The 26,643-nt window shown below is 36.5% G+C and overlaps 1 protein-coding gene across 2 annotated transcripts in view; it reads left to right on the forward strand.

Moving 5' to 3' along the window:
- LOC139977180 (scavenger receptor cysteine-rich domain-containing protein DMBT1-like) overlaps nt 1–21,721 on the forward strand; it is a 54,515-nt gene extending 32,794 nt beyond the window's left edge. The window contains exons 9-12 of one of the 2 annotated variants that reach the window (XM_071986421.1): nt 8,667–8,750; nt 14,362–14,691; nt 16,193–16,507; nt 20,460–21,721. In XM_071986421.1, the coding sequence (XP_071842522.1) occupies nt 8,667–8,750; nt 14,362–14,691; nt 16,193–16,507; nt 20,460–20,776 (1,046 nt within the window). In that variant the 3' untranslated portion in view covers nt 20,777–21,721. The remainder of the gene's footprint in view (nt 1–8,666; nt 8,751–14,361; nt 14,692–16,192; nt 16,508–20,459) is intronic. The other variant, XM_071986429.1, reaches the window with a different exon arrangement.
- The last annotated feature ends 4,922 nt before the right edge of the window (nt 21,722–26,643 follow it).

A 26,643-nucleotide genomic window follows, 5' to 3' on the forward strand; every position in this document is an offset into this window, starting at 1 on the left:
CCCCGACACATATACATAGATACACATATACATATTGGTTAATATGCATGTGTGACAGTAACTTTATTGTGCCCACGCTTAGGAGAATTGTGCCCACGCTTGGGAAAGTATGACTGAAATATAGTAGTCTTCACAGAAACCGTTTGAAAATTAAGCGATTTAGAAGGCATTAAAATCCAATACAAACGAGTAGACCCTTTAGGAACTGCACTATTTAAGAAGCCAATATATTACATAATTTCTTGAATCCTCTGTCCGACCCCCGACCCACCCCCCCCGCCCCTCCCGCGCCTCTTCATTTATTTTTCGAAAGGTGTTACATACCGGGAAGTTTTGGTCTCCAGTTAGGTTTAAACCTTGTTATATGCAACTTCACTAGGTTAAAGCCCAATACAAACGAGTAGACCCTACACTACTAAATATTACTATCATACTAAGTATGATTTATTGGTCCCATATATGCTACATATTAAAATATGGTCACCTTATGTTAAAATTCTTAAACTGTTTTATTAACCACCTTGGAGGAAATTTACCTAACTGGGAAATTTAGACATCTTGTTGTGTGTGTTTATAATGTCAGCGAACAATATGGAGAGTGAACACCTTCAGGAAAGGACTTTTTTGAAAACTTCCAGCAATTACAGCATGCCGTAATTTGGGGCCATTACAGACTACTTTTGATGAGTATACGTATTTGAACTCGAAGCCCCTCACCCCACAATCAATTTCCCCTCCCTAAATCTATTACGCCTGATTGACTCTGCGATCAATTTCATATATAGGTTGATGATACATATACTTACTTTTAATTTAACATAATATGTTGATTACATATATCAACTGAAAATTATAGTGGGGGATCATAACGAGGAAGAAACTGTACCCATCAGCCTTAGATTAAAATTGTATACGTACGCTTATGAGTACGGAATTTCCGACTGTGGCACTCTATTTTTCATAAATTCTTGCTACTTGTGAGTGACCTACAATTTTCGGTCAAACTTGACCTTTAATCAGTCATATTTACCTCGTTTTCCTTGTCATATTAAGAAATTGTATCTCGCGGTTCTTATACTCCACCTTACAAAACTTCGTGTGATTTTGAATACTCTAAAAAAAAAAAAATGCCTAATATACTACTGTACAACGTATACAATTAAAACGCTCAATGTTATTCTACGGAAACTTAAAATGGCCATCAACATAAGAAAAACTTTGCCCATAAAGTGAAATTTTTCAGTAAATTGTTAAAATAACAAGATAAAATCTTATCCAAAAAAAAAAAAAACAGAAAAATGTTGGATTGCTTAGTTGCTTAAACTGAGCAATTGAACAATTTTTGAAAATGTTTAATTGACAACTTATCATATCTCGTGTATTGGACATTTTGCTGCAAATTGTTCACTTGTTCACTTCATTCCATCTGAGCAATTGAAAAATTTTCTGCAAAATGTTCAATGGACAACTTATCTTATCTCGTTAATTGGACATGTTTTTGGCAAAATGTTCAATTGTTCACTTCATCCCAATTGAGCAATTGTAAAATTTTCTGCAAAATGTTTAATTGGCAACTTATCGTATCTCGTCAACTCAACATTTTTCTGCAAAATGTTTGACTGTTCATTTCATTCCCAATGCTCAGTTGGAATGAAGTGAACAATTTAATTTTTTTCATGTGAGTGATAAATAGCCCCCCCCCCCCCAAGAAAATAATATTAAGCGCGCTAGGAAAAAGCACTGTATTTTGGGGTAGTTCACCGCTATGTCTTCGAATATAATTTGTTGAAAAAGAAAAGTTTTCCCCTTTGTTACATTAACATAGCTTTTTTAGTTGGTAGTCTATGTAGCCTATCAAGCTGATAACTTATACTCATTGCTTACTCGCTAACCAGAGTGATTAATAAATTTGTGAAGTGAGGGCCAGTGGTACAAATGTACCAAAAAAACAAAAGTGCAGTCGCGAAAGATGGAGTGTCTGACTGACTGACTGACACTGACTGTATCGTTGACGAGTAGGGTGTGTGTGGGGGGGGGGGGGCTGCGGGTTACAAGGTAGCAGTCGGAATTTTCTGGCTCCAAATCCCATCCAGTTGGAATTTCAGCCACTACATCTCCCCCCCCCCCCTACCCACTCTCAATCATCAGGCCTTAGTTACGTCCCTGTGTATAATACGTATAAACGACGTTCATTACTGTTTAGTTTTTACGGAAATGTCGAAAATAATTTATATCGCTTGAGAAAATAAGCATTATGCCCAAAAATTGGCATATTCACGTTTGGTGTTTGTAAAAATCACGCACCTATATGCAAATATATAATAGCTAAGATTGTCCTGTGTCCGTTATATAATTCCATTAAAGAAATGCATACCTGAGACACGGAAGTATTATCCTGTGAGGGTACCGTAATACATTCATGCTTGAGACACATGCAAGTCTTAAATAAACAGAATAGCAAGTCCCAAACATATAGACCTTCCTTACCGGTTTCGAACCTCTGGACATACAATCAGCGTCCATATAGCCTAGTGGTTAGGGTGTCCGCGTACAGAGCGGGAGGCCCGTGGCTCGAATCCTGGTGGAGGCTGAAAGTTTGTTTCACTGTTCTTGATTTACAAACTCATTACGATTTTCATATATATATATATATATATATATATATATATATATATATATATATATATATATATATATATATATATATATATATATATATACATATATATATATATACATATATATACATATATATATATATATATATATATATATATATATATATATATATATATATATATATATATATATAAATAATAAATAAACATACATAAGTGCCGTATAAAGGCAAAAATAGAGCGCCTACATTACAATACGTAGCACACACAGCGAAATCCATATGCATGTGCCGGATCAAGGTAATGGTTTTATTCTCCAATAGTTATATATATGAAACGAATTTTCCTGAAAATTATTGCAAACTACATCTCGATCAAGTAACGTTAAATACACAAGTGATATTTAATATGTTGAATGTCAAAAAATGAATGTAGCTATATCATTACGCTGTTGATATGGAACTGAATAAAATTAAAAATTAAATACTGCCGCATTTTGAAGAGTGTCAGAATTTCAAACCTTTTAAAATGATAACTCGTGGGTCTCTGAAAAATATAGCAAGAATGTGTTTGTGATTACTGTCAAAAAGGCGTGATATACTGAATAACATGTAAATATCAAATGCTATTGTCACTGTGACACGCTTCACATTGTTTAATTGTTTATTGTAAGATTCCAGCTTCTATATGATCACTGAGTCAAAGCATGGTTAAATGATCGACAAACTGCTATATTCAGTTTCCTCCGACTTTAACATAAGTTCACGAGATCGTCAACAAGTTTTAGAAGCGGCAGTTCACGGCTTCCATACAGATTTGAATTTAGCTGCCTATTGTTGCTGGACCGTAGAATTCGGAAATATCAATGTTGGATGCTAACTACGGAGCTACAGAAGCGTAGAAAGGACATTGTACCATTGTATGATGGAGGTTTTTACCTCCATGATTGTACTAACAAATTTATGGACTAGTAGAACATAATGATAATATAATAATTGCAGTTTCCATGAACTGATATGTGAAAAGAATCGCTTTGCGTTGAAGACTTTTCGAAGACAAGACAAAAAAAAAAAAAAAAACTATGGCTTGGAGGATTCACACTGAGTACATAGCATCGCACAATTTTTGTCACTTGAAATCCAATCGAGTTTTCCCTTTGCTGTTTTCGCCAAGTTAGCTTCCGAGAACCCGCGACGTTTAAATGAGCATTTACAATAATTAGGGTACTTTAATTAGACCTCCTTTAACGCTATATTGGGGACCCAATGCAACCATGTGGTGCACCCCACCCACTCACCCCCCCCCCCCTCGTCAGGTTCCCCAATATGTGGTAAACTTAACTGTTAATGCAAAGAATCGTTCTTAATTTTATTATGAACCTGTTTAATTGCATATGCCATTGTTATAGAATGTAATCCGTTAATTTTAATTGGAAAGTTAGGTGATCGAGGAACACGTTGACATCTCATGGATACAACATTTTCCCCTAAACTGATCCAGAATGGTCGTAGAATTCATCTAATATTACAAATGAGTCATATTTTGGATATTTGTGGATGTCTCCTTCCATCCAACTATATGTACCCCCTCCGAGTTTAGTCCTGAGATAGAAATTAAAATATAATTAGCCGGTTCTTTGGTGATGCCGTTTTTGCGGCTTTAGAAATGGTCGGGTCCAGAATAGCTATTTAGGGCATTTATTTAAAGACAGGGACAGGGTGGGTGGGGGGGGGGGGGCACAAGCCTCGGAACTGGGATATCGAACAATCGGTACTCAGTGTCAGGCTTCAAAAACCTCGGCTAAACTTTGTCGGTCATAGCGGCGCAAATCCATATTTGAGATTTAAGTAATTTTTGCTTAAATTTTGTGCAAAACTTTTTCCAACCTCCTACCACATGCCCCCCTGCCCCTCCCCTCCCCTTCCCCTCCCCCGTTTTAAATGCTCCTCTTACGTTTCCCATTGTCCATATTCTTTTTCATAGATTAGTCGAGATAGATTTCAACAGTCCTTTTTTTGCTCTGCCGATTTCTCTCAATATGCCGTCAAGTGATATTCGAAGAAGTATATTCAAGGCCTATATCATGCACGTAAAGCGATGAAACGCACAAATACCCACCGCAATATATGTACGAAACAGAAAAGTATACTGCTCACTTACTATAAATACCATTTCCAGATAAGGAAGTGAAATTTCCGGTCACTTCACAATGATAAATTTTACTGTCTGTCACTTTGCAGTTCACTGGTTGGCTACTCCAGTTGGTTAGTAACAATAACGTATTCAGTATAGTTAATTACGTCACAGCATGGGCTTACTAGAAAGCGGGCAATTTGAAATCAGTAAAAGGCGGTATCACAAGTAGCAACACGTTGGTTTGATTCACACCGCACTTGATTCTCAATCGAGTTCTACATTGCAAAGAGCATTCAAAATGGACGATTCCGGCTTCCGTGGTTTATTGCAGAAGTAACAGAAAGCTCCGTGGAAGCAAGGTTGCCAGTTTATAAAAGTACACTTTCAATTCGATCCGTCGCTGGTTTTTAATGATGTTCCGCAGGAAAATGTCATACGTGTATTGGAAAAAGAAAAAAACATTTAGAAGCAGCGACAGTTGGAACTACCGCGGCAGTATGCACATGTTGTGACAGAAAGCTCGATGCAAACATTTGAAGGAAGAATTAAAGGCACTCCGAGCACTACTGGCTGAGAAGGAACAACTTCTTTCGAAAAAAAACAAACGAAAACAAAGTTCTCTGTGCTACTGGATTGTTCGGTACGTAACACTAGGCCAAGACTTATTAATGTAATTTTTCAATCACTAAAAGTCACCATTATATAAACCCTAGACCTGTACAGGCATTCGCTCCTTTAAAAACGATAAATTAAAAGAGTTAAAATATGACAGTGAGAGAAATAATATAATAATCTCCTTTTAGATATCTGTAAAATGTTACATGCACAATTTGCCAGGGTATACTGTTATTGATACATTCACGTTCTAACCTTGTGATGGTGAACGTCACCCGACCACGTACCCCCTACCTCTCCCAACCCATAAACAAATCTGCTTTGTAAACCGTTGAAACATACAGTGGCGTAGGAAGGTACATTTGAGTAGGCGGTTGAAGACTGATGGCCGGCCCGGGGAGGGGTCTAAGGGGAGTTTTGCATTTCCAGGTGGCCTCAGATGCAATTTGGTGCAATAAGACACACTTCAACACCCACCCCATTTTGTAAACTTAATTTTGTATTTTCACCTGGCCTTAGATGCAATTTGGTGCTCCAAATGAGATTTTTTTTTTCTCATTTGGAAATGAAAAAGGGGTTTTTCTGACTTGCGAAGCGGGGGGGGGGGGGGGGGGCGGAATGATACTTCCGCGCCTCCACATTTTCACTGGGGGGGGGGGGGCTGGAGATATTGACAGTTGGAGCTAGTATATTTTTCGACAAAAGTAAACTATATGCCAACTGGTCTTTATATATGTCTAATTCATACTTATTCTTGTATCTTTGTTTACAGAAACTTCAGTGTAAATTGAGCGCAATGAAGAACATAGACTGGTCAGAGGAGAGAAAACACTGACTGTACAGTGATGTCAACTGAGTATATGTCATCCGAGGAATCTGACATGGAGAGCGAACGAGCTAGGGTACCGTAGTGTAGGAGTTCACTTGGGAGTCGGAAAGACTGAACAAAATGAGGCTGGACTCATTCTATAAGGACGTTCTCCTTAGCGAAAAGTCCAGAAAAAGGGATACCCACCGTTAGGAAAGAAGACGTATCTTTAAAATGCGTACCGACTGACGCCCCAACTTGGGCTGTTAATTAGGCCGAACAATAACAATGAAGGTATGACCCCCCTCCAAATGGTGAAAATGGTCATTGTTTGATGTGCCGGATTAAGCTTGTGGGAGGCCCGTGGCAAACAGTTTATTGGAGCTTCCATAGAGATACATTGGTATCGGATAACGCCGGATGTATAGCTCACAAAAGACATCTATTTGCCCACGGTGGTTATGATACGTACATTAAACCATCACATAAAAACAGTCATTGATCAACAGCGTAAAGACTGCATATCGAGGTCCATTTCGTTTGACTTCTTTGAACTTTTTGTACCATATACAACGTAGAATAATGTAACGTTATAACAATATTTCTTTGAATTTTTTACCCAACGTTTAAACTCGTGCCCCTGTTGCACGTGGATAATCCTGTCCTGAGCATTTGTTGATTAATGAGGCACCAGGAACAAACAGCAAACACCGTTGTTTCGGATACAAACAAGTTGCAGTTGACGATTTTGTATAATAAAGAAGAGTTTTCTCTAATTTAACATTTGGTGTAATTACATGATACCTTTAAAAAGAAATCCTGCCTGAGATAAATGCAACAAGGAAGAAAGAATATGCCCATAATAATAGATGTCAGATTAATTATTATTTTCTTGTTAGTCTTTTGCTTTAATGGAAGCCTCTTTTTTAAATTTCCCTTCACAGCTAATATATTCCATCAAGGGATTAAATGTTAAGGATTAAGTTATCCTTAAAATATTTTCAGGAAACAAAAGCCAAGAAAAAAGCATGATTCTATTAATTGTTAATGAATCATTTAGTAAATCATATTTTAAAATAAGACATAGCTATAGAGCATAGGCCTAATAATTTGTCGAAATGTTGTTGTACTTGTACGTTTGTCTTTCATTATTCATGCATGGTTAATTCCAGACTTTCAGGGTAAAAAAATTAGAGATCTTGTTTGGGCTATCATTGCATTTTATATCAAAATATATGTTAATTACAATAAAATTTAAAGCAGCAACAAAATGTTAAGCGTGCTACGAAATGAGGCAGGAAGTGGTGTTCTGTGTCAAGTTCGTTCCACATAAAAGAGGCTGGTACCGTTTCCGGGCCTGGGTGGAGGGGGGGGGGTCGAGGGGCCGATAACCATCATGGAAGAAGTGCCTAGGCGTTTATATCATCTGAGGATAAACACACCGAATTTTAAACATAAATTTGTTTGGTTCAATTTAACTGCTGATATGTTAACTTACTTCAAGTGGGTAGCTGGTTTTCAGAGGTTTTGATTTGCAAACTAGTAACTAAAAATAGAAACATTCCATATTTACTTGTTTTTTTTTCTTCTTTCACCTGGCATTAAAATCGTTGCATGTGTATATAATTGCCACAATGTAAGTAGAGTAATATTTGGGCATCAAAAAACATTCTCCGGACAATAATGCATGTTTTGAAATTTGAAAAGGAAAATGGCTTCTCGAGGTTTAAACTTTGTATTCAAAAAGCTGAATATTCAACACTATGATGTAAAGCAATATTGAGTTGCATTTAGATGTATTTACACATTAGAAGTGGTATTTCGTTCATTTACATAATTTTTGTATAAGTGTAAAAATAACAAATTAACGTTTACGATGCGATATGAGGTGCAAATATATAAATAAAAAAGTGGAAAATCAAACGAGTGTGATTTTATATTTATTATTTTTAATTTTCTTTAAATCAAATGTAATATTTGATAGAGGTGGTCCGTGTATTTCTCAGCCTAATCAACCCGATTAAGACTCCCTAAACGTGGCGAATAAGCCCAGCCCCTGTATTGGTCGTAAGTAATGTGTTTACGATGACCACGTTTCTCCGTATATATTGGTGTAATCATGGCGTTTACGATGATCAATGCGAGAAGTTTACTGCTGGATTCAAACGTATACTCCAGATTAACGGTCATGTTTAAGGTAGCGAATCTGTTGTAATTGTGACCGGAAACGTAAAGATTACCCTTCCCTGAAACCGCACGATTAAGTGAGCTTCACCGTATTTGGATGACACTTGGCGTTTACGGTCACCGCGTACTCGGTAAATAAGTCATCGCGAACGCGGAAAACTCACGCGTTTAAGTTGGGTCGTAAGCTTACCTTAATCACTAGTTTCAGGAGTGGAAACGTAACGGAAACAGGCTGGAACTCGGAATTTACGTCGCAATTACAGACCGAAAACGGCGATTTAAACGCGTGTTTTTTTCCCGTGGTTATTATAATAGCTTCGACAATTGTAATCATGGTGAAGATGCAAGTGTTATCTGTCAACTCACTTCAGACGAACCTACGCCAGGTTTTTCTTTATTATTGATTCAAGGGGGGTCTTCAGGGCTAAATGTTATCCATCCTTTTAAAGAGGTCATGACACGGTCATGTGTCGATCATTGAAATGAAATATCTGGACAATTTGATAGACAAATATATAACTTTTTTTGTTAAAAACAAACGTTATTTTCGTGTAGAAAATATCAAATGAAATAACGAACTATGACGCATTCTGAACCCGGAAGTGAGAAAAATTTCAAATTTTGCAACGATTTTTGCAACGTGACGTCATTGCATGAACGACGCAACGCTGATATCATTGTGTACTGTGTGTTTCACTGTGTAGTGTGTGTTAACGCGTTTTCATCGACTTGAAATCAATTACATAATGAAGCACTAAATTGATCTGAAAGTTCCGACGATAATTCAGAGGAAATAGAATTGCGCATGGGTTGCTCTTCGTCGAGTTTTTGATGAAAGCGAAAATAGCGATGATGAAGAAGAAGAAGCATTTGGTTTGCAACCATACTAATTCGAGCCAGTGGCAGTTGCGAGAGCTGGTGCAGAAGGAGATTTGGGAGACTAAGCTCCGGCAGTTCCTGACGTTGATAGGCTCCAAATTGACGTAAATGAAGGGTCAGTACATGATTTAATGTATTTTGTTTAAATGTTTAACATTTATATGTTTCTTATGAAAAAAGATAACCTATTATCGAGTCGTTACATTCATTTCGCGCAACTACTAGATGTACTACTACTAGTAGTAGTACTACATCTAGTTATGCAACTACCGTACAACTACAAGTTCTGTTTGATGTAGCTTAGGGCATATTCAATGAAATTATGATAGGACAAAGCAGTATCATTTTGATAGGAAATAAACGGATACGAAAATTAGTTCAGGTAAAATATAACAAGTAATTTGACAATGCAAAATTATTTAATCTAACAGTAGGCCTAGGCTAGGCTCATACTAGAAATTTCTGCACTCAATATTTTCTACATCATCTATTTACTTTGCGCCTACCATTCCCAGCAGAAAATAGGAATACTGAATTTACTACGTCTTTGAAAATATGACTTTCAGTTCTTTCCCAATCGAAGGCCTACATTTTGTATGGGATTGTGGTACAAACCAATAAACATATTACATAGTGTCAATTATTGTCTATCCCTAACCAGTCTTTCAAAACTTGTTGAAGCAGTTACAAAATGGTCTCATATCATGAAAGCCATTTTTTCTACTAAACTAAACTGAACTATGATTTGGTGTAAAAAATATGTGAAGACAACATTTTAGCAGGATTTACAGAATCTACAATTGCTAGATATATGTCTGTAAATCAGATTGGAAATAATTTGTTTCATAATTATTTCAAATTTGTAATGTAATATGAAAAAATGGTGAATACCATCAAACTATTAGGCCCATAAAGCCGGTGGTATTCCCTGGTTTCAATGACGCAAGTGATATAATGTTGTTTGTGCAAGGAAAGAACACAGATGACTCAGACAATGAAGTAAACTCAGAGCCTCTTGCTTGCAAGACCGACTGATCAACTGAATACAGTACCTACCTGTACATGGAAAAGGGAATAGCATTTGCATACATGTAAGTGCAGAGAAAATGGGTAATTTCCCCACTCTTCAGTGTCTGCACCTTTGTGGGGGAGTATTTGAAAAACTGTAAACAGAAGTTAGAAATAAATCCTGTAAAAAAATTAAACACTTATTTTTGAGTTAGTGGATAAATTTTTTCACAATGTATTGTTTTGCTTCCAAATCTTATATGCAGATTTCGGTTCGTTGCCTATTGGAAACATTCAATTCAATGCCGGCTTGATTCAGTGTTTTGTTATGATGCATTTTCTTATATTTTATTATTTCCTCTTTTTTCTTTCTGACAGGCGTTACAGATATGTTGCTTACAGGCAACTAGTCAGGTGTTGTTGGGGGTATCTTGGCAAAAAACACTAGAGTGACCATTCCTGCTTGTGCAGTTACAAAGATTAGGGAGGGCTTCCCTTCAGCTGAGTATGTGGGGTTCCAGCACCCAGAACTGGACTACTTACCGCTTGCCGACACAGGGACAAATATCGTCAGCCTGAAGCATCGCTAAAATGGCATTCAGATTTGATGGCTTTAATTTTGCAATGTTTCCATGAAAGGAATATTCATGTATTTCATTTGTATAAAAATTTATTGGTGAAAACCCCATGTCTGTATATTATACAAAAAATACATAAAAAGTGAATGAATTAAAAATAATGAAGAAAATGAATTATTTCATTGTCATATGTTTCTTATTTGATTGATAAAAGTCATACACATTAAACTTCCATTTTTTCAAACTTTGTTACATTTCTGGTGATGGTAATAGTCTCTTTCTAAAGCACGCATTCCAATCTTCAACAACTTTTTATGAAGTGATTTTCATAATACATCCCAAACAGCCATTCATCCTGAAACTAGATACTAAAAAAACCTAAATGCAGGTGTAGCCGGCCAAAAACCCAGTGACCAGGCAAAACTATATTTTTAGGTTTGGAAAAATTTCAAGTGGCACCTTCCCATGAGGGTAGGGTCGTTTTACTTTGAGATCGTGGAGACAACTTGAAAAGGCGAAATGCTCACACGAAAAATAAACATATTACGGCAAAATAATGGGTTTACTATGCACATGAATCGTGTATTCAAGCAATGTGGTCACTTAATCAATAGCTGTTATACGTCTTATAAGAAATCCACTGAACTTATAGGAAAATACGGGTCCTCTCCTCTAACACTGTTGTTATTATAAGAAATTATCTTGATCTTGTGCACAACCATCTCAACTTATCCTTCCTCTGTTTTCCTCTTACTATGCAAACTTGGCTTATAGTATCTTCCCTTAACTTTGTCCTCTACTATCATACCCTACTATCATACCCTATTCATTCCATCCCATAATTCCTAAAATACATCCCATAATTGAAAGAATACATCCAATATTTGTAAGAAAACATCCAATATTTTAGTGTATGGAAACTCACGAATGACCACCATAAACCAATCAAACACAAAAGTTGATCATTGAATATTCATAAATCGTTTTTTAAAGAAAGGTTTTTAAAGAGAAAGCTCACACAGGGCCACCTGACCACAAGCTGTTGCCCTGAAACAGTTAGCAATGAAAGTGAAAATTTTGGGAAATCCTCAATCTACCAATGTAATTCTTAATCATTGTGAAATGAATAAAACAAAGTAAGAAATGAAAGGAAAAGATCAAATGAATAAAAACAAAAACAGGAAAGTGATAAACATAAATAACAACAAATCATAAACTAGGCTTTGCTATGGTTACACAGGCAGTATCTTGCTTGTAAAGTATTGTGACCTCAGTTACCAAAATTTATATGCAACTGAATACTTAAATTTTACATTAAAAGCAGAAAATAATGCATATCAACAACCCTTCCCTACTGTTGACTGGTTTTCTTGAGCCTGGACTTCTGCCTCTCTAGAGCATCTTGCTTGGTTGATTTGCTGGTACCGACTTGACTTGCTGTAGGGATATGCCTAATGTCATGCTTAGGCCTAGTACTACTGCTAATAGGATTTTGGAGAGAAAATAACTGTAGCTTCGTATTTTTTCGTGAAACTGGATCTTGCCGTAGGTTGTCATAGTGAAATCGTGTATTTCTTAGGGGTGTCCGAACTCCTCAATACTGACTATAGTACTTGTAGTGCTTACGGATGGCTCCCCGAGATCGGTCGTTTGTTTCCGTTTGATTGTGGGGTACTTTCCGGGCAGGAGTACCCTTCCCCTACTCCCGCCAAGTCCAAATCGTGACTTTAAATTATGCGTTGAATCGAAACAATCTTACTTCTTAGTGGTTCAAAACGGTCACTACATATATAGCTATAGTCTGAACACGCAAAATCAGACCGAGTGTTGTGCACAAACTGAGTCCATATTCTACTGATTTTCGAATCTTTCGGATATCTATGATGACGGATTCCTTCCCATTTGGTGTTGCTGCAACCACCAACAACACACCGAACCGGCAGTTTTGCTCGAAAAATTCAGTTACGTAAAGACTAGCACTTGTTTACCTCGGAACGTATAGGCTTATGTACCGCGTCCCGACGCCGTGTGCAGACAGTGCATGTCATTCTAACCATCGTTCATGCAATGACGTCATTGAGACTGAAGGTTAAACTGCTTATTTTTCGAGCAACGGTGGGACGTTATTTTTTTCATTTGATATTTTCTACACAAAAATAACGGTATTTTAACAAAAAAGGTGTATATTTGTCTATCAAATTGTCCAAATATTTCATTTCAATGATCGACATATGACCGTGTCATGACCTCCTTAAAAGTTCCACCAAACCATGTTCCTTTAAGTTTTTATTAACAACAGAGCATCCTTGGATGATATTGAACACCATTTTTCCTTGACAAATTTGCAACAAATTATAAAAATGTCATTTTGATGTCATCAATTTATTATGTTTTACCTTTGAGTTTTGTGTTACATCCGAGAGACTGACCTATTGATATGTGTGTTAGACTTAGAAGTGCATTCACTTAAGTTCATGAACAATAGCTGTTGAATTGCTCATTTTCTCAAAATTTAAAAGTGTTATAGTTAACACCACCTGGGCAGATAGAAATGGTTTGTAATAGTCTGCAGTTTATGAAAGTTAGTTAATATTGTGACTCAAATTATTCTGTAAGTTAGTTTTGTTAGTCAGTCAGCTATTCTTAGTTTCAGTGCAATATGTGTTGCACTGCTTTAATAATACTGAATACATAAGAGTGTTGTGGGATATTTGTTTGATGTCCTTGGGGGCTTTTTTATCAAATACTTCATACTTGTGAAGCCACTGGATCATACAAACTCAACTGTGACCATTTAAAAGATCACAACTGTACACACAGTAGAGATTCAAGGGTTGTTTTTCTTCTCTAACGCTACTGTAACTCCCACATGTATGGTTACCTTTCCGTTTTTTGCTTGCCTTAAAACATATATATTAATGTGTAATCCTGCCCCCTCAACTTTGAGATTATTTCCAAAACCTAGAAAACATGCCCTACTCATCTTTTAACAAAGAGCTAACTACCCAGGATTGAGAAATCAAGGAAGTGTTGGAGAAAGTAATCAGTAGAAAAGTTAATAGTTCCTTTGAAAGGAATTTTGTGATCAATGAAAGGTGAGAGACTCTTATCACTGGTCCAGATAAAGGAAAACATCAATATAATGCCACCAGACCAGAGGATGGCAAGTTGCAGCAAGAACAATCATTCTCCAAGCCTCAAACATTTGTCATATGAAAAATATGTCATATGAACATGGGCTTACTCATGCATCACTTTAATAGTTTCTCTCTGTTTAAAGGGATGCTACTACATGTTGTGTTAACGCGCAGATTGAATTTATAGAAACAATGTTGAATTATATATTATCAACTAAATCAATTCACAAGGTTTGTGCTTACGAGCTCGGCAAGTTAGTCTGTGTAAGTGACCAGCATATTTTTAGAGAAAGTTTAAGTTCTCACATTAAGGAATTTCTTTAAAAGGTTTGCATTAGAAAGCAAAGATAGACTTTTACTATAGTAAATCTTGATTGTTCATTATTTCTCTACAGAGGAAGGTTCCATTCGTCTTGCTGGAGGTAATGAGACAGCTGGACGTGTTGAGATCTACCTAAATGGAGAATGGGGCACTGTCTGTGATGATGCATGGGACATTAATGATGCTAATGTAGTATGCAATCAGTTAGGCTTCGTTCGGTCCCTTGAGTCTCGTGGAAGTGCTGCGTTTGGTGAGGGAACAGGAGAAATCCATCTTGATGATGTTGGATGCGGTGGCGAAGAAACTGAATTGTTGAGCTGTTATTTTAATAGCATCGACAATTGTAATCATGGTGAAGATGCAAGTGTTATCTGTCAATTCACTTCAGACGAACCTGCGCCAGGTTTGGTTTTTGTAAATTCATTCAAGGGAGTCTTCAGGGCTAATTGTTATCCATTGTTTTAAAATTTCCACCAAACATGTTCCTTTAAGTTCCTTTTAACAACAGAGCACCCTTTAATTATATGTAAGACCATTTTCCTTTTGAAATTTGTTACAACTTATAAACATGTCATTTTGATGTCATCAAGTTATTATGGTTTACCTTTGAGTTTTGTGTTACATCCGAGAGACTGACCTATTGATATGTGCGTTAGACTTAGTAGTGCATTCACTTAAGTTCATGAACCATAGCTGTTCAATGGTTCATTTTCTCAAAGTTTAAAGTGTTAAAGTTAACACCACCTGGGCAGATAGAAGTGGTTTGTAATAGTCTGCAATTTATGAAAGTTAATTTTGTGCCTCAAATTATTCTTTAAGTTAGCTTTGTCTGTCAGTCAGCTATTCTCAGTTTCAGTGCAATATGTGTTGCACTGTTATTAATGCTGTATACATAAGAATGTTGTGGGATATTTCTTTGGTGTCCGTGGGGGTCTTTTACCAAATACTTCATACTGATGAAGACACTGGATCATACAAAGTCAGCTGTGAGCATTAAGTAGATCACAACTGTGCACACAGTTAAGATTCAAATGTTGTTTTGCTTCTCTAACGCTACTGTAACTCCCACAGGTATGGTTTCCTTTCTTCTTTTGCTTACCTTAAAACATATATAGTAATGTGTAATCCTGCCCCCCCCCCCTCAACTTTGAAATAATTCCCAAAACCTAGAAAACACTTACCCATCTATTAACAAAGAGCTGACTACCCAGGTGTAACTAAACTAAAGTAAATCTGCAGTATCTGGTGAACATAAATAAAAGAAATGGAGGTTAAAAGAATAGTATCTCAGATAGGAGGATTAACGGTAAGTAATGGTCCCCATACAATGGAATGAAATGAGTTATTGGAATTTAGGTGGTGATGGTGACATTTCCTTTCCGGATTGAGAAATCAAGGAAGTGTTGAAGAGAGTAATCAGTAGAAAAGTTATGGTGCTGTGAGAGGAATTTTTGTGATCAATCAAACATGAGAGACTCCTCGTCACTGGTGCAGACAAAGAAAACCATCAATATAATGCCACCAGATCAGAGGATGACAAGGTGCATCATGAACAATTGTTCTTCAAACCTCAAACATTTGTCATATGAAAAATATGTCATATGAACATGGGCTTACTCATGCATCACTTTAATAGTTTCTCTGTTTAAAGGGATGCTACTACCTGTTGTGTAAACGCTCAGATTGAAGTTATAGAAACAATGATGAATTATATATTAGCAACTAAATCAATTCACAGGTTTTGTGCTTACGAGCTCTGCAAGTTAGTCTGTGTAAGTGACCAGCAAATTATTCAGAACAAGTTTAAGTTCTCACATTAAGGAAGTGGGTAAATAGGTTAGCATTAGAAAGCAAAGATCGACTATTATTGTAGTAAATCTTGATTGTTCATTATTTCTCTACAGAGGAAGGTTCCATTCGTCTTGCTGGAGGTAATGAGACAGCTGGACGTGTTGAGATCTACCTAAATGGAGAATGGGGCACTGTCTGTGATGATGAATGGGACATTAATGATGCTAATGTAGTTTGCAATCAATTAGGCCTCATTCGGGCCCTTGAGTCTCGTGGAAGTGCTGCGTTTGGTGAGGGTACAGGAAAAATCCATCTTGATGATGTTGGATGCGGTGGTGAAGAAACTGAATTGTTGAGCTGTTATTATAGAAGAATCGACAATTGTAATCATGCTGAAGATGCAAGTGTTATCTGTCAACTCACTTCAGGTTTGGTTTTTTTTTATTGATTCAAGGGGGGTCTTCAGGGCTAAATGTTATCCATTGTTTTAATAGTTCCACCAAAATACGGAAACATGTACCTTTAAGTTTATATTAACAATAGAGCATCCTTGGATGATATTGAACACCATTTTTTCTTGACAAATTTGTAATACATTATAAACATGTCATTTTGATGTCATCAAGTTATTATGTTTTACCTTTGAGTTTTGTGTTACATCCAAGAGACTGACCTATTGATATGTGTGTTAGACTTAGAAGTGCATTCACTTAAGTTGATGAACCACATCTGTTGAATGGTTCATTTTCTCAAAATTTAAAAGTTTTATAGTTAACACCACCTGTGCAGATAGAAGTGGTTTGTAATGGTCTGCAATCTATGAAAGTTAATTTTGTGCCTCAAATTATTCTTTAAGTTAGTTTTGTGTGTCAGTCAGCTATTCTAATTTTCAGTGCAATATATGTTGCACTGCTTTTATAATACTGAATACATAAGAGTGATGTGGGATATTTATTTCATGTCCCTTGGGGGCTCTTTTATCAAACACTTCATACTGATGAAGCCACTGAATCATACAAACTCAACTGTGACCATTCAATAGATCACAACTGTACACACAGTAGAGATTCAAATGTTGTTTTGCTCCCATCACACTATTGTATCTCTCGCAGGTATGGTAACCCTTTTTTTTTGCTCACCTTGAAACAAAATGAAGTAATGTGTAATCCTGGCCCCATCCCCTCCGCGGCACTTTGAAATTATACCTAAAACATGGTGAAGATGCAGGAGTGGTTTGTAGTTATGAAGTAGGTGAGTGCTGTTTATAGAGAATCACAAAATACGGTGATCCTGGGACTACTCTATTAATACTTAGCGTCCAGTAATGATTCCAAGTAGTCTTCATTTTTGTGGGGGTGCGCGGGAGATGGGAGGGGCGGGATAAGTGGGTATTTATCTTGGACGAAACACTGGTATATCTTGGTGGGGTGGTCTAAACTGGGGCATTTGACGATCGTCCTTGAAATACTGAGAGGCTCCCTTTGAAACAAACAAGGTAGTTATCATCAATGTCATATCCCAGATTTTCTAACAAAAATACGTTCACTTTAGCTTGAAACAAATACTGAGATGGTGGATGGGGGGGGGGGGGAATTGATTGGTTGAGCTATCTTTACGTTTATAGTTTTTCTGCAAACTGAGCACAAAGAAGATGCTGGTGTTGAATGCACTGGTGTTGGTAAGTAATCACAAATATTTGAGGGGGGAAAGAGAGTGCCATGCTTAAGATTTGGTCTTCTTCAGAAACAAGCTGTTTCTTTCATGATCACTTCATTTGTAGAGAACTAAACTAACGTAAAAAATAAACTAAATAAACTTGTCGGATGTACTCGCAAGTTCATGCACTTAAATTCTGAAGATCATTACTGCATGGGTGGAAGGTAACTCTGGCAACCTCTTACTACAAGAGATGATAGGGATGTATCATTAGCAGCCTCTTACCACAAGAGATGATAGGGGATCATCCCCAAAACAGTTTAAGAGGTGAAATCTCTCCAGGTTTATTGAATATAGGTGGCTGAAATTAATCCACAGAAAGAGATAGTGTGCTGGCTGCTGGATGAGCTCTTTATTATTTAAGGTAGACGTAATGAATTGTATGACACCTCAAGTTTGTCTGTGGTAGTGACTCTTGCTGGAGCTGTTTTGTGTAGTGTACTGAAGTTTAAGTTTCTTAATCTTCGTCCATTGTTTCTGGCTGCCTCGTGTGGAAGTCATTCGTGAGGCTGTGCATAACGAGGCCCAAGGCTTTGCAATTGTTTGTCCTCATGCAGCCTTTTCCTACAGTTATTAGTTCGCCACATAAAGCTAGGCCACAGTTTTGTTCTTTAGTTCCTTAATTGTTGTACAAAGTAATCCTCAAAAGATATTTCTTTACCTTAAATAGGCAATTATTCAAGGAAATTGTTGAGCAATTTAGGTTATACGTATTTACGACTTGTGTAAGCTGAATTTCCGATTGTGGACAATAAAATCAATTCAGTTCAATTCATACGCCCAACGAGGGTAATTTGTTTCGATGCTACTTTAGGCACAAGCCAAGCTGCTTCTCCAGGCCAGCTGCCAAAGGTTGCAGATGTTTAAGCCCAGCACAGAGAGATTTTAAGTGAAGTTTGTGCCAGTTTCTAGAAGAAATTTAATATTGCTGACCGTCTTTGGTATCTATGTAAGGAGTCTTGGAATAGCATGGTCAAAAGTTGATGTCTGTAGCCCTCTGTAAATTGCTTCGTAATTCAGTGCATTGGAGCTATTTACTTTATTCATTGGTTCGAATGCCTTTAAACTTTGGAGAAATGTCCTTTCAACAATTGATACTCATCAAGTGTTGGTCTACTTTTTACTATTACAGAGACCATTAGGTCAGTTCCTGATATTTAACAAAAACGTTGATAGGAAATTTGTTATAGTTTGCAACAACAGGTTTACAATGCCAAGGACAAATGTTATCCATGGGTGTTCTGTTGTTTATATGAAGTTTAGTAAAAAAATCAATTTATGTCTTTCGAAAACCTTTCAAACCTTTTAGCTGAGCTATAGCGATCGTGCAAATTCAGCAGAAATTCTGTTGCTTTTTGACACTGTTTGAATGACTCTCATTTCGTCATTATTCATTCAGTTTGTCTGAAATGTCATCAGTGGGTTGTGTGAGTTATATATGATGCAATTATATTGTATAAATTTGAAGGTCATGAGAGGTCATTATCTGAAACGTAAAACACTCAATCCTGGAACGTTTGTTCAAATCTGCTGAAATGTTGTGGAGAAAACATTTCAATTGTGGTGAAACAAAATTGTTCATGAAAATGTTTTGGTTGTCTTGTGAGGGCTCAAAACAGGACCTTGTGTAGAGTTTTCAGTTATGATGAGCTGTAGGCCACAAATCATATGCAATGATTATGTTTTTCAACCCTTAATAGGAGTAGCAAAATGTCTTCCATCTAAATTTTTCCTGTCATTTTGTGAAATAATTCCACCCGTGGGAGACTGGATCAAGTCAAATATTTACTTGTAATTCAGGCTTCCTTTCTAGTTTGATGTCATTTTCTGTGAGAAGACTACGACGAATACGACATGTTAGAATGACCTATATTGTTGGAGTTGATTCCGATTTCTGCTCTTTAACGATTCTCTGTGGTACATCAATTTTACACAAGTGGCAGGTCATTCTATCAGTGGAATTTGGGTTCTGCACAAATCATCCGTGATATCGACATTTTAGCAGATTTAGCAGAGGAATACGTTTTTATTCTATTATTGCATGAACGAAAACTACTAAGTGCATATACGGTTGGTTGGTTTTTGCAATGGGGCATAGTTTATCACTAGAACATCGATATAATGCATAACATAAGTTCATGACAGTGTTTTGACTTTTCAGGAATTCAGCGTTCTATCTTTGTAACAAACTATATCCGCTAAAAAGGTGCAAAAGGCAAGGAAACAATAAAATTGGAGGAAAGGAAATGACAACATTGTCCTGCTTATGTCTTTTCTTACACAAATAAATGGATTAACTGCTCAGAAATATTGCCAATCAATACAAATTTCTCAAAAAGAAGCTTATTGAGATTTATTAAAATGGATAAAAGAATTAATTATTGTTGACATGTAGGCGTGCAGAGGGGTTCCAGCATCATCATCATCATTAAGTTAGATTTAAAGGAGTATTCCTGAGATTTAGTATATTTTAAACCTGAATGTCTCGAAAACTAGAACAGCTATAGAAATATTATTACCACTCAAAGTTTTGAACTAAGACATGCCACAACTAAAACTCTCATCCAAGTGACAGTTAGAATGGTTTATTAATAAAGTTAAATGAAATAGATTCATATGAAATATTGAATGACTGGTATGGTCTGCTTGTTATTTCATATGAAGGCGAACTGCGACTGGCAGATGAAGGAGCCTACAACGAGGGAATGCTATTAGTGAACCTCAATGGACAGTGGGGAACCGTCTGCGATGACGGTTTCACAGAGGGAAATGGCAACATTGCCTGTAAGCAGCTTGGGTTTGATGGAGTAGTCTCATTTAGCGACAGTGGAGGGGGAGAAATATCTCTCCCAATCAACATGGACGATGTAGCATGCATCGGACGGGAGGAAAGACTGATAGATTGCCCGCACACTACCACATCTAATTGCATACATAATGAAGATGTGAGGCTGGTCTGTTCTGCACTCAGTCTGACATGAATTACCACATGACAGCTATATGAGAGAAGTTTGGACAAAGGTGTTTTAACTTGTCTGGAATTTTCTCCCTTTTTTTAAAGTAGTTGCCAAATACTTATGGTATTAAAGTGATACCACTTGAGCATGGTTTGTTGAAGGGGACTGAAATTTACCCAAATGCATTAAAATTCCACCAGGAGACTTATGTTTGGAATAGACATTTTATATGCTAACATCTTCATAAAGTTCGTAAAATCACAATGTAACTTAAGCCGAAACATTATAGTTCTGGTGAGTATTGCAGAGGACCTAAAATATCCATGACACAAGTCACAGATATTTGAAGCTGTTGGGTAAGGTCAATATTCTGTCATCAAATTTGTTATTTAGTGATTTGAGCCCAAGTGCACCATATATTTTGTCATTCTAGTGATAATTGCAGTCTAGGACTGGGAAGGTATCTTACCATCTTACAATGTTTTCTTTTTTGCCTTGTAGGAGACCAAAGTATGAAAGATGTTAACAAAAGTTCTAATGCTCTGTAAGCAGTAACGTACATTATATTGATTTGACATTCAGTGCATCTCATAGACCATTATTTGTATTTAGACTTAAACATTTGTCTTCTTGTTAAATCAAACTCACAGCTGTAGGATTTCACATTAAAAGCTCTTCATTCTTCAAAAGAAGTATCACTACCATCATTCAGTATGATCATGTCAGGTTTATAACATGTATTTTGTTTCCTGCGCTCATTCTTTGCAAGTAAAATTAAATTTTTTGGTCACATATTTTTCAATATTTCTGGCTTGTATGGATTAAAGAGGTAGATTTTCTTGTGTCTTCTAGAAATGACTTTTCATTGAGGCCACTTGTCTCTTGTAGTCAGCATTCTTGGTTGTCACCAAAGGAAAGAAAATTAGCTGCAAATAAATGTAGTTTGATATGAATATACTATAAAACATGTGATTACTTTTGTGTCTCATTATTTCGAACAGGGAAGGTATATCACAGAATGAATTAATAGAGTTCTAAAATGTTGCACACACATGTATTAGAGCTTGCCTATGGCTGTGTAATGTTAAAGATCGATATTAATATGGATCTGTTTTTTACCATGACATCAATCTACCCTACCATGTGTTATTACAGGGATTTTACCTGTGCACCCCCCGCCCCTTTTCCTTCACTCCTTTGATGTACAATGTATATCTGTCACTTTGTAACGCCTGTTCTGGCTACCCTGAAATATGACTGGCTCAATTTATCTTTCTTACTGTGTAATATTACAATTTCAACTGGTCAGCTTCCCAATTATAAATAAAATGGCTACCTTTCACTGTGTAATATTACAACATCAGTCTTAGTTACTGTACTATGTCTGAGCGCAATCTTTCCTATAGTGTAATGGGCTTTCATTGGGTTTTGTGTACGTATATTGTAGTATTATAACGAGCCCACGACTTCGGCATGTTATGTTATAAAGGGACTCGCGAGAGAGAGAGGTACTGGTGTATCTTGATGCCGTATTTTACGCTTCTTCAGGAGACGTCTCGAACGGGCGATAGAGGAAAACACTGACAGTTCTCACAAAAAACAAGTTGACAAGATAGGATTTGATTAGTGATTCGTTATAATTTCTTCTCTGTCGATTCTCTTCTCTAATTAAATAAAATGATTAGTTTGCCGTTAACATAAAAACCAAAAATACAATGATCTGACTCCGTCAATAACGCAACTCGAAGTCACGAACTTGCGGGACCATGCCGCTTTTTATAAAACACTCCACCGAAAATTCCACTGCGCATAGTCAGAAGGCAGCTGATAACCTGCCCGTCCTGCATTAACTAACGATATGAAAATCAGTGCATAAAGGACTGATCTGCCCTGATTGGCTGGGAGTTTGGAAGTCCACCCTTTTTATGGAAATTAGCGCATACCACGTGAGAAGAGCCTTCACGAATGTTCCACAGATACATCTGATCTATTTTGGGAAAAAGGCCCTGTAACATGATTCAATAAGATAATTAAAACTTCTCGTGGGAAAACTGAATCCTCGACCCAGATAAATATTAAGGGCCTGTACGGTCTCTCGGTGGAGTGTTCCAGGAAAATCAAAGATGCAGTATTACTATTTCATAACAGTGTGTGTGTGCATGTCGTGTGTTCGTGCAGCCAAAAAGTCAAATAATGGCTATTTTATCAGTAATATTTGAACATTCAGCAATTTGTATGTTCATCAGTGTACCCCTCACCCCAATATGTCATAAAGAAAGATTATGCTCACCCATGCTCTAAATTTCAAGAAGCATCTTAGTGTCAATTTAAAGTAGGTATCCATACTGAGACATTTAACTTGTCAAGTTTTTAAAATCCACAACAGCTTGTAACACTTTGGAGAAAAGCAGGTGCTCCGAGGAAGTACTTACAAAAAAAGTTGTAGCAAATATTAGCGTGCAGCTGCAAATAATGGGTGATGCTGATGACATTTGAAAGCGTTTCAGCTCATGAACAAACGTACCTTTACTTTTAAACACTTTTTTCAATACTTTGGAATAATTTGGAGAACCATAAATTCTCCAGGAGAATATTGAGTAGAATCATGGTGCAATTTACAGCCAGTAAGGATAACCTACAGATATGCCGCCATGCTATAATACAAGTAAATCAACAATAAGAAGTGTGACTGATAAGTTACGCAAAGTTTGTAGAGAGAAAAGTTTGTTGAGAACAGTATTTGAAGAAGAATAACAACAATAACATCATAAACATCATTAACTAATACATGTCTAAAACCTCCCAACCCATTCTTATTTTCTCTACCTCATCTCCAATCTCCCTCACGACCCCTTCCTCCCCGCCATCCCCCCTCAGAAGTTGCTTATTTTTCTGAAGTGCTAAAATGAAATAAACTTTACCTTAGGCCTGAATTATCTCACTGCTGTAAGATACCTAACAGTAATGCAATCACATGCCTTGCGCAAAGGAGCCCCTCCATCACTTCTGATCGTCAGACGGAGGAAAATGGTTCAGTCGAGAAATTGCTGGCATTCAGCCAAGAAGGAATGTTTTCTTATGGGTAGGACCCTGAGATCTCCTTACACGAGAATCAGCATTCATTCCCAAAGGCAGCACTCCTCCTTTATAAACAATCGATTTGCCCCTGGACCTTCCACAAAAGTTCATCCTCCTACCTAAATCAGAAATGGAATTTTTGATAATTACAATATTACAAATCATATGTGGGTCTGTTCACATTAAGGTGCCCAAATTTGTTACCAAAGATAGCAATTTTCAAATTATAGTAAAGAATGTTCACTCTTAATAAATAACATTACTAGTATCTGCAATTTATGAATCAGAATCAACCAGACCTTAAACTATTTTGGAAATTATATTCTAGACGGTCAAAAAGTGTGACAATCCATAAATTGCCCAATATTGACAATATTGTATTTATTTTCTATATTAAGATGACATGCTATTATCAGACGTTGTTTTTCTATGACATTGATGATATAATTTAAAAATATTGGAGTATTGGTGAAAAAAAGTAAAGTTTCCTGAAATATACTGAAACATGTTTCTCCTTATAGGCATTGAAGACTCGCCCCAAACCTCGTGCCGAGCTCTGAAAAAGTTAACTTTCCGTTGCTTGCAAATGACGTTTTCTTCTTGTCGCTACAAAATGCAGACAGTAATGAAACGTGATACCTTGTTATATTTTATCTAGACCTGAGATGTCCACGCTGCTTTGTGTCGTGGGTATTGACCGTAGCTGTATGTATTGACTGTACACTAGTGTCTAATTACCGAAGGAAGCAAGCTGTGTGTGTATTTTCTGGGATCGATGGTGGTGTCTAACACTTCTACACCTCATTCGAAACTAGGTCAGATTACCGGCATGAGACGTTTCTTTGTGCGCGAGTCTTCACACGCTTTAAAGCGCACAGCTGAAAGTAATAGTAACAGTCATACCATAAGATATAACCTGACCATAAGTAAATATATTTACCAAAAGCTGAAAATTCTGGGTCATGTCCTCGCAGAAATGTTTTTTCATGACTCTTGTTTCATACATCACCCCTCGAATTTTTTTTTTTTGACATCACCCACCAATGCGTAACATTTAAACATTTTTTTACCACGCTTGGTATTTTTATTGGTAACATTCTTGTGCCAATTCGAACATATTTGAATACAATAAGGTCAAAAACCATTTATAAGTAATGATAAGTACATACTACAAAAACAATGATGCATCGTTACTAACTGAACAGTATAGTGCAATTACTAAATGAATCTTTAAACGGCTCGTAAGAAATAAAAGCCTTGCGTCTTTGCTTGAGTTCTTTCTCAAGTTTAATAGCCAATTTTAACTTATATAAAAAATCTCTACATCTCATTTCCGTGTTGGTAATTTTTTATTACTGAAGATGAAGTACTTGAGATAAAAATTAAGAAATTATATTGGTGATTCGCAGAAAAATGATACCCGAAGCAATGTCATTCTTCGAAATATTAACTGACTGCCAAAAATAGCTTGCTCGACATCTAAAATGAAATTCGATATAATAGGGCAATCCCAAAACAGATGTAACAGGGTCTTATCATAGCGACCACAAAAGTGACATCGCGGGTTATCGATTTGCCCTATTTTATGGTGGTTTGTTCCAATAATGCAATGGGGGAAGCGGAAGTTGGAAATATTGCATCTTGGAATCTCCAGTGCGTTATATTATAATATGTAATAGTAAGGAATAAAACAAATACTATTCATTTGAATGCAATAATAATGAAGAAAAAGTCATGTTACTTAACTTGGTGAACTCTATAAAAGGATATATAAACCCTTTATTGTTTCTAAGCTTGATGCATGGAAAGGTGATTACATGTATCAAGAAGAAAATTTATTAAACGAAGGTCGTACATGTTACTTAAGAACAATATATCTAAACTGATTCATCTCTAAGGTGATGTTAACATACAGCATCGAATTCATTTGAGCCAGTGGAAAATGCTACAAAGTTGTTTTATAGATTTGTATTACAATGTCTTGGACTATGTTTCGTATATTAACACAGCTGTATGTTTACTTTATGACAGTATGTTTCCAGACAAAGCAAACGGTATCAAACTTTAGATATTGAAACAATGGGGTGTTGCCAGCCTGCCTATAGTGACAGTTTTGAACTTAGAAAGTTTGTTTACATGCAGTACAGTGAATGAAAATTTCAGATATCACTGAATGTTTCGGACATCACCTTGGACTAGTCCACAAACCTGCATTACGATAATGCATCTTTCATTAGGTCACGACCATAAAAGGGATAGTTGTAACTAGTAAAACATGTTTAATAAACAAAAGTCTATTCGAAATACACAAAACAGTAGCAAATCTACAATAGATACGAATATGTGGGGAAATCATATTAAGCTTGTACTAAAACACCATTTGAGGAATCAACAAGGTTTACTGAAAAATAATGGCACTAGACATTTTCAGGTAAGACCAATTACCCACATATTTTTAAATCCCACCTTTAGACTGAGCTAATATGTACTTGAAAGTTCCAATGCTGGATATATTCCTAATAGTGTATGTATGTGTGAGACCTAATGTGCAATGTACAGTAGTTGGAGGATTTGAGAGAAATCTAACCGTGATCTTTGTGATTACACCAAACGATTGTTCCTTATTAGTGAATTATTAAATCCTTAATCCAGTACAGTAACAGTACATTTTATGTTAATACATAACTATTTCTTTGAAATTTTCAACCTTATGCCTAATTTCATCATCTTCAAGGAACAGATTGTTTTACCATATACCTTATATATCGTTTATTAACCTTCAAGTATGATACCCACAGAAATTGACAAATTCA

This window comes from Apostichopus japonicus, chromosome 2 (assembly GCF_037975245.1).
Source record: "Apostichopus japonicus isolate 1M-3 chromosome 2, ASM3797524v1, whole genome shotgun sequence".
Taxonomy (NCBI): domain Eukaryota; kingdom Metazoa; phylum Echinodermata; class Holothuroidea; order Aspidochirotida; family Stichopodidae; genus Apostichopus; species Apostichopus japonicus.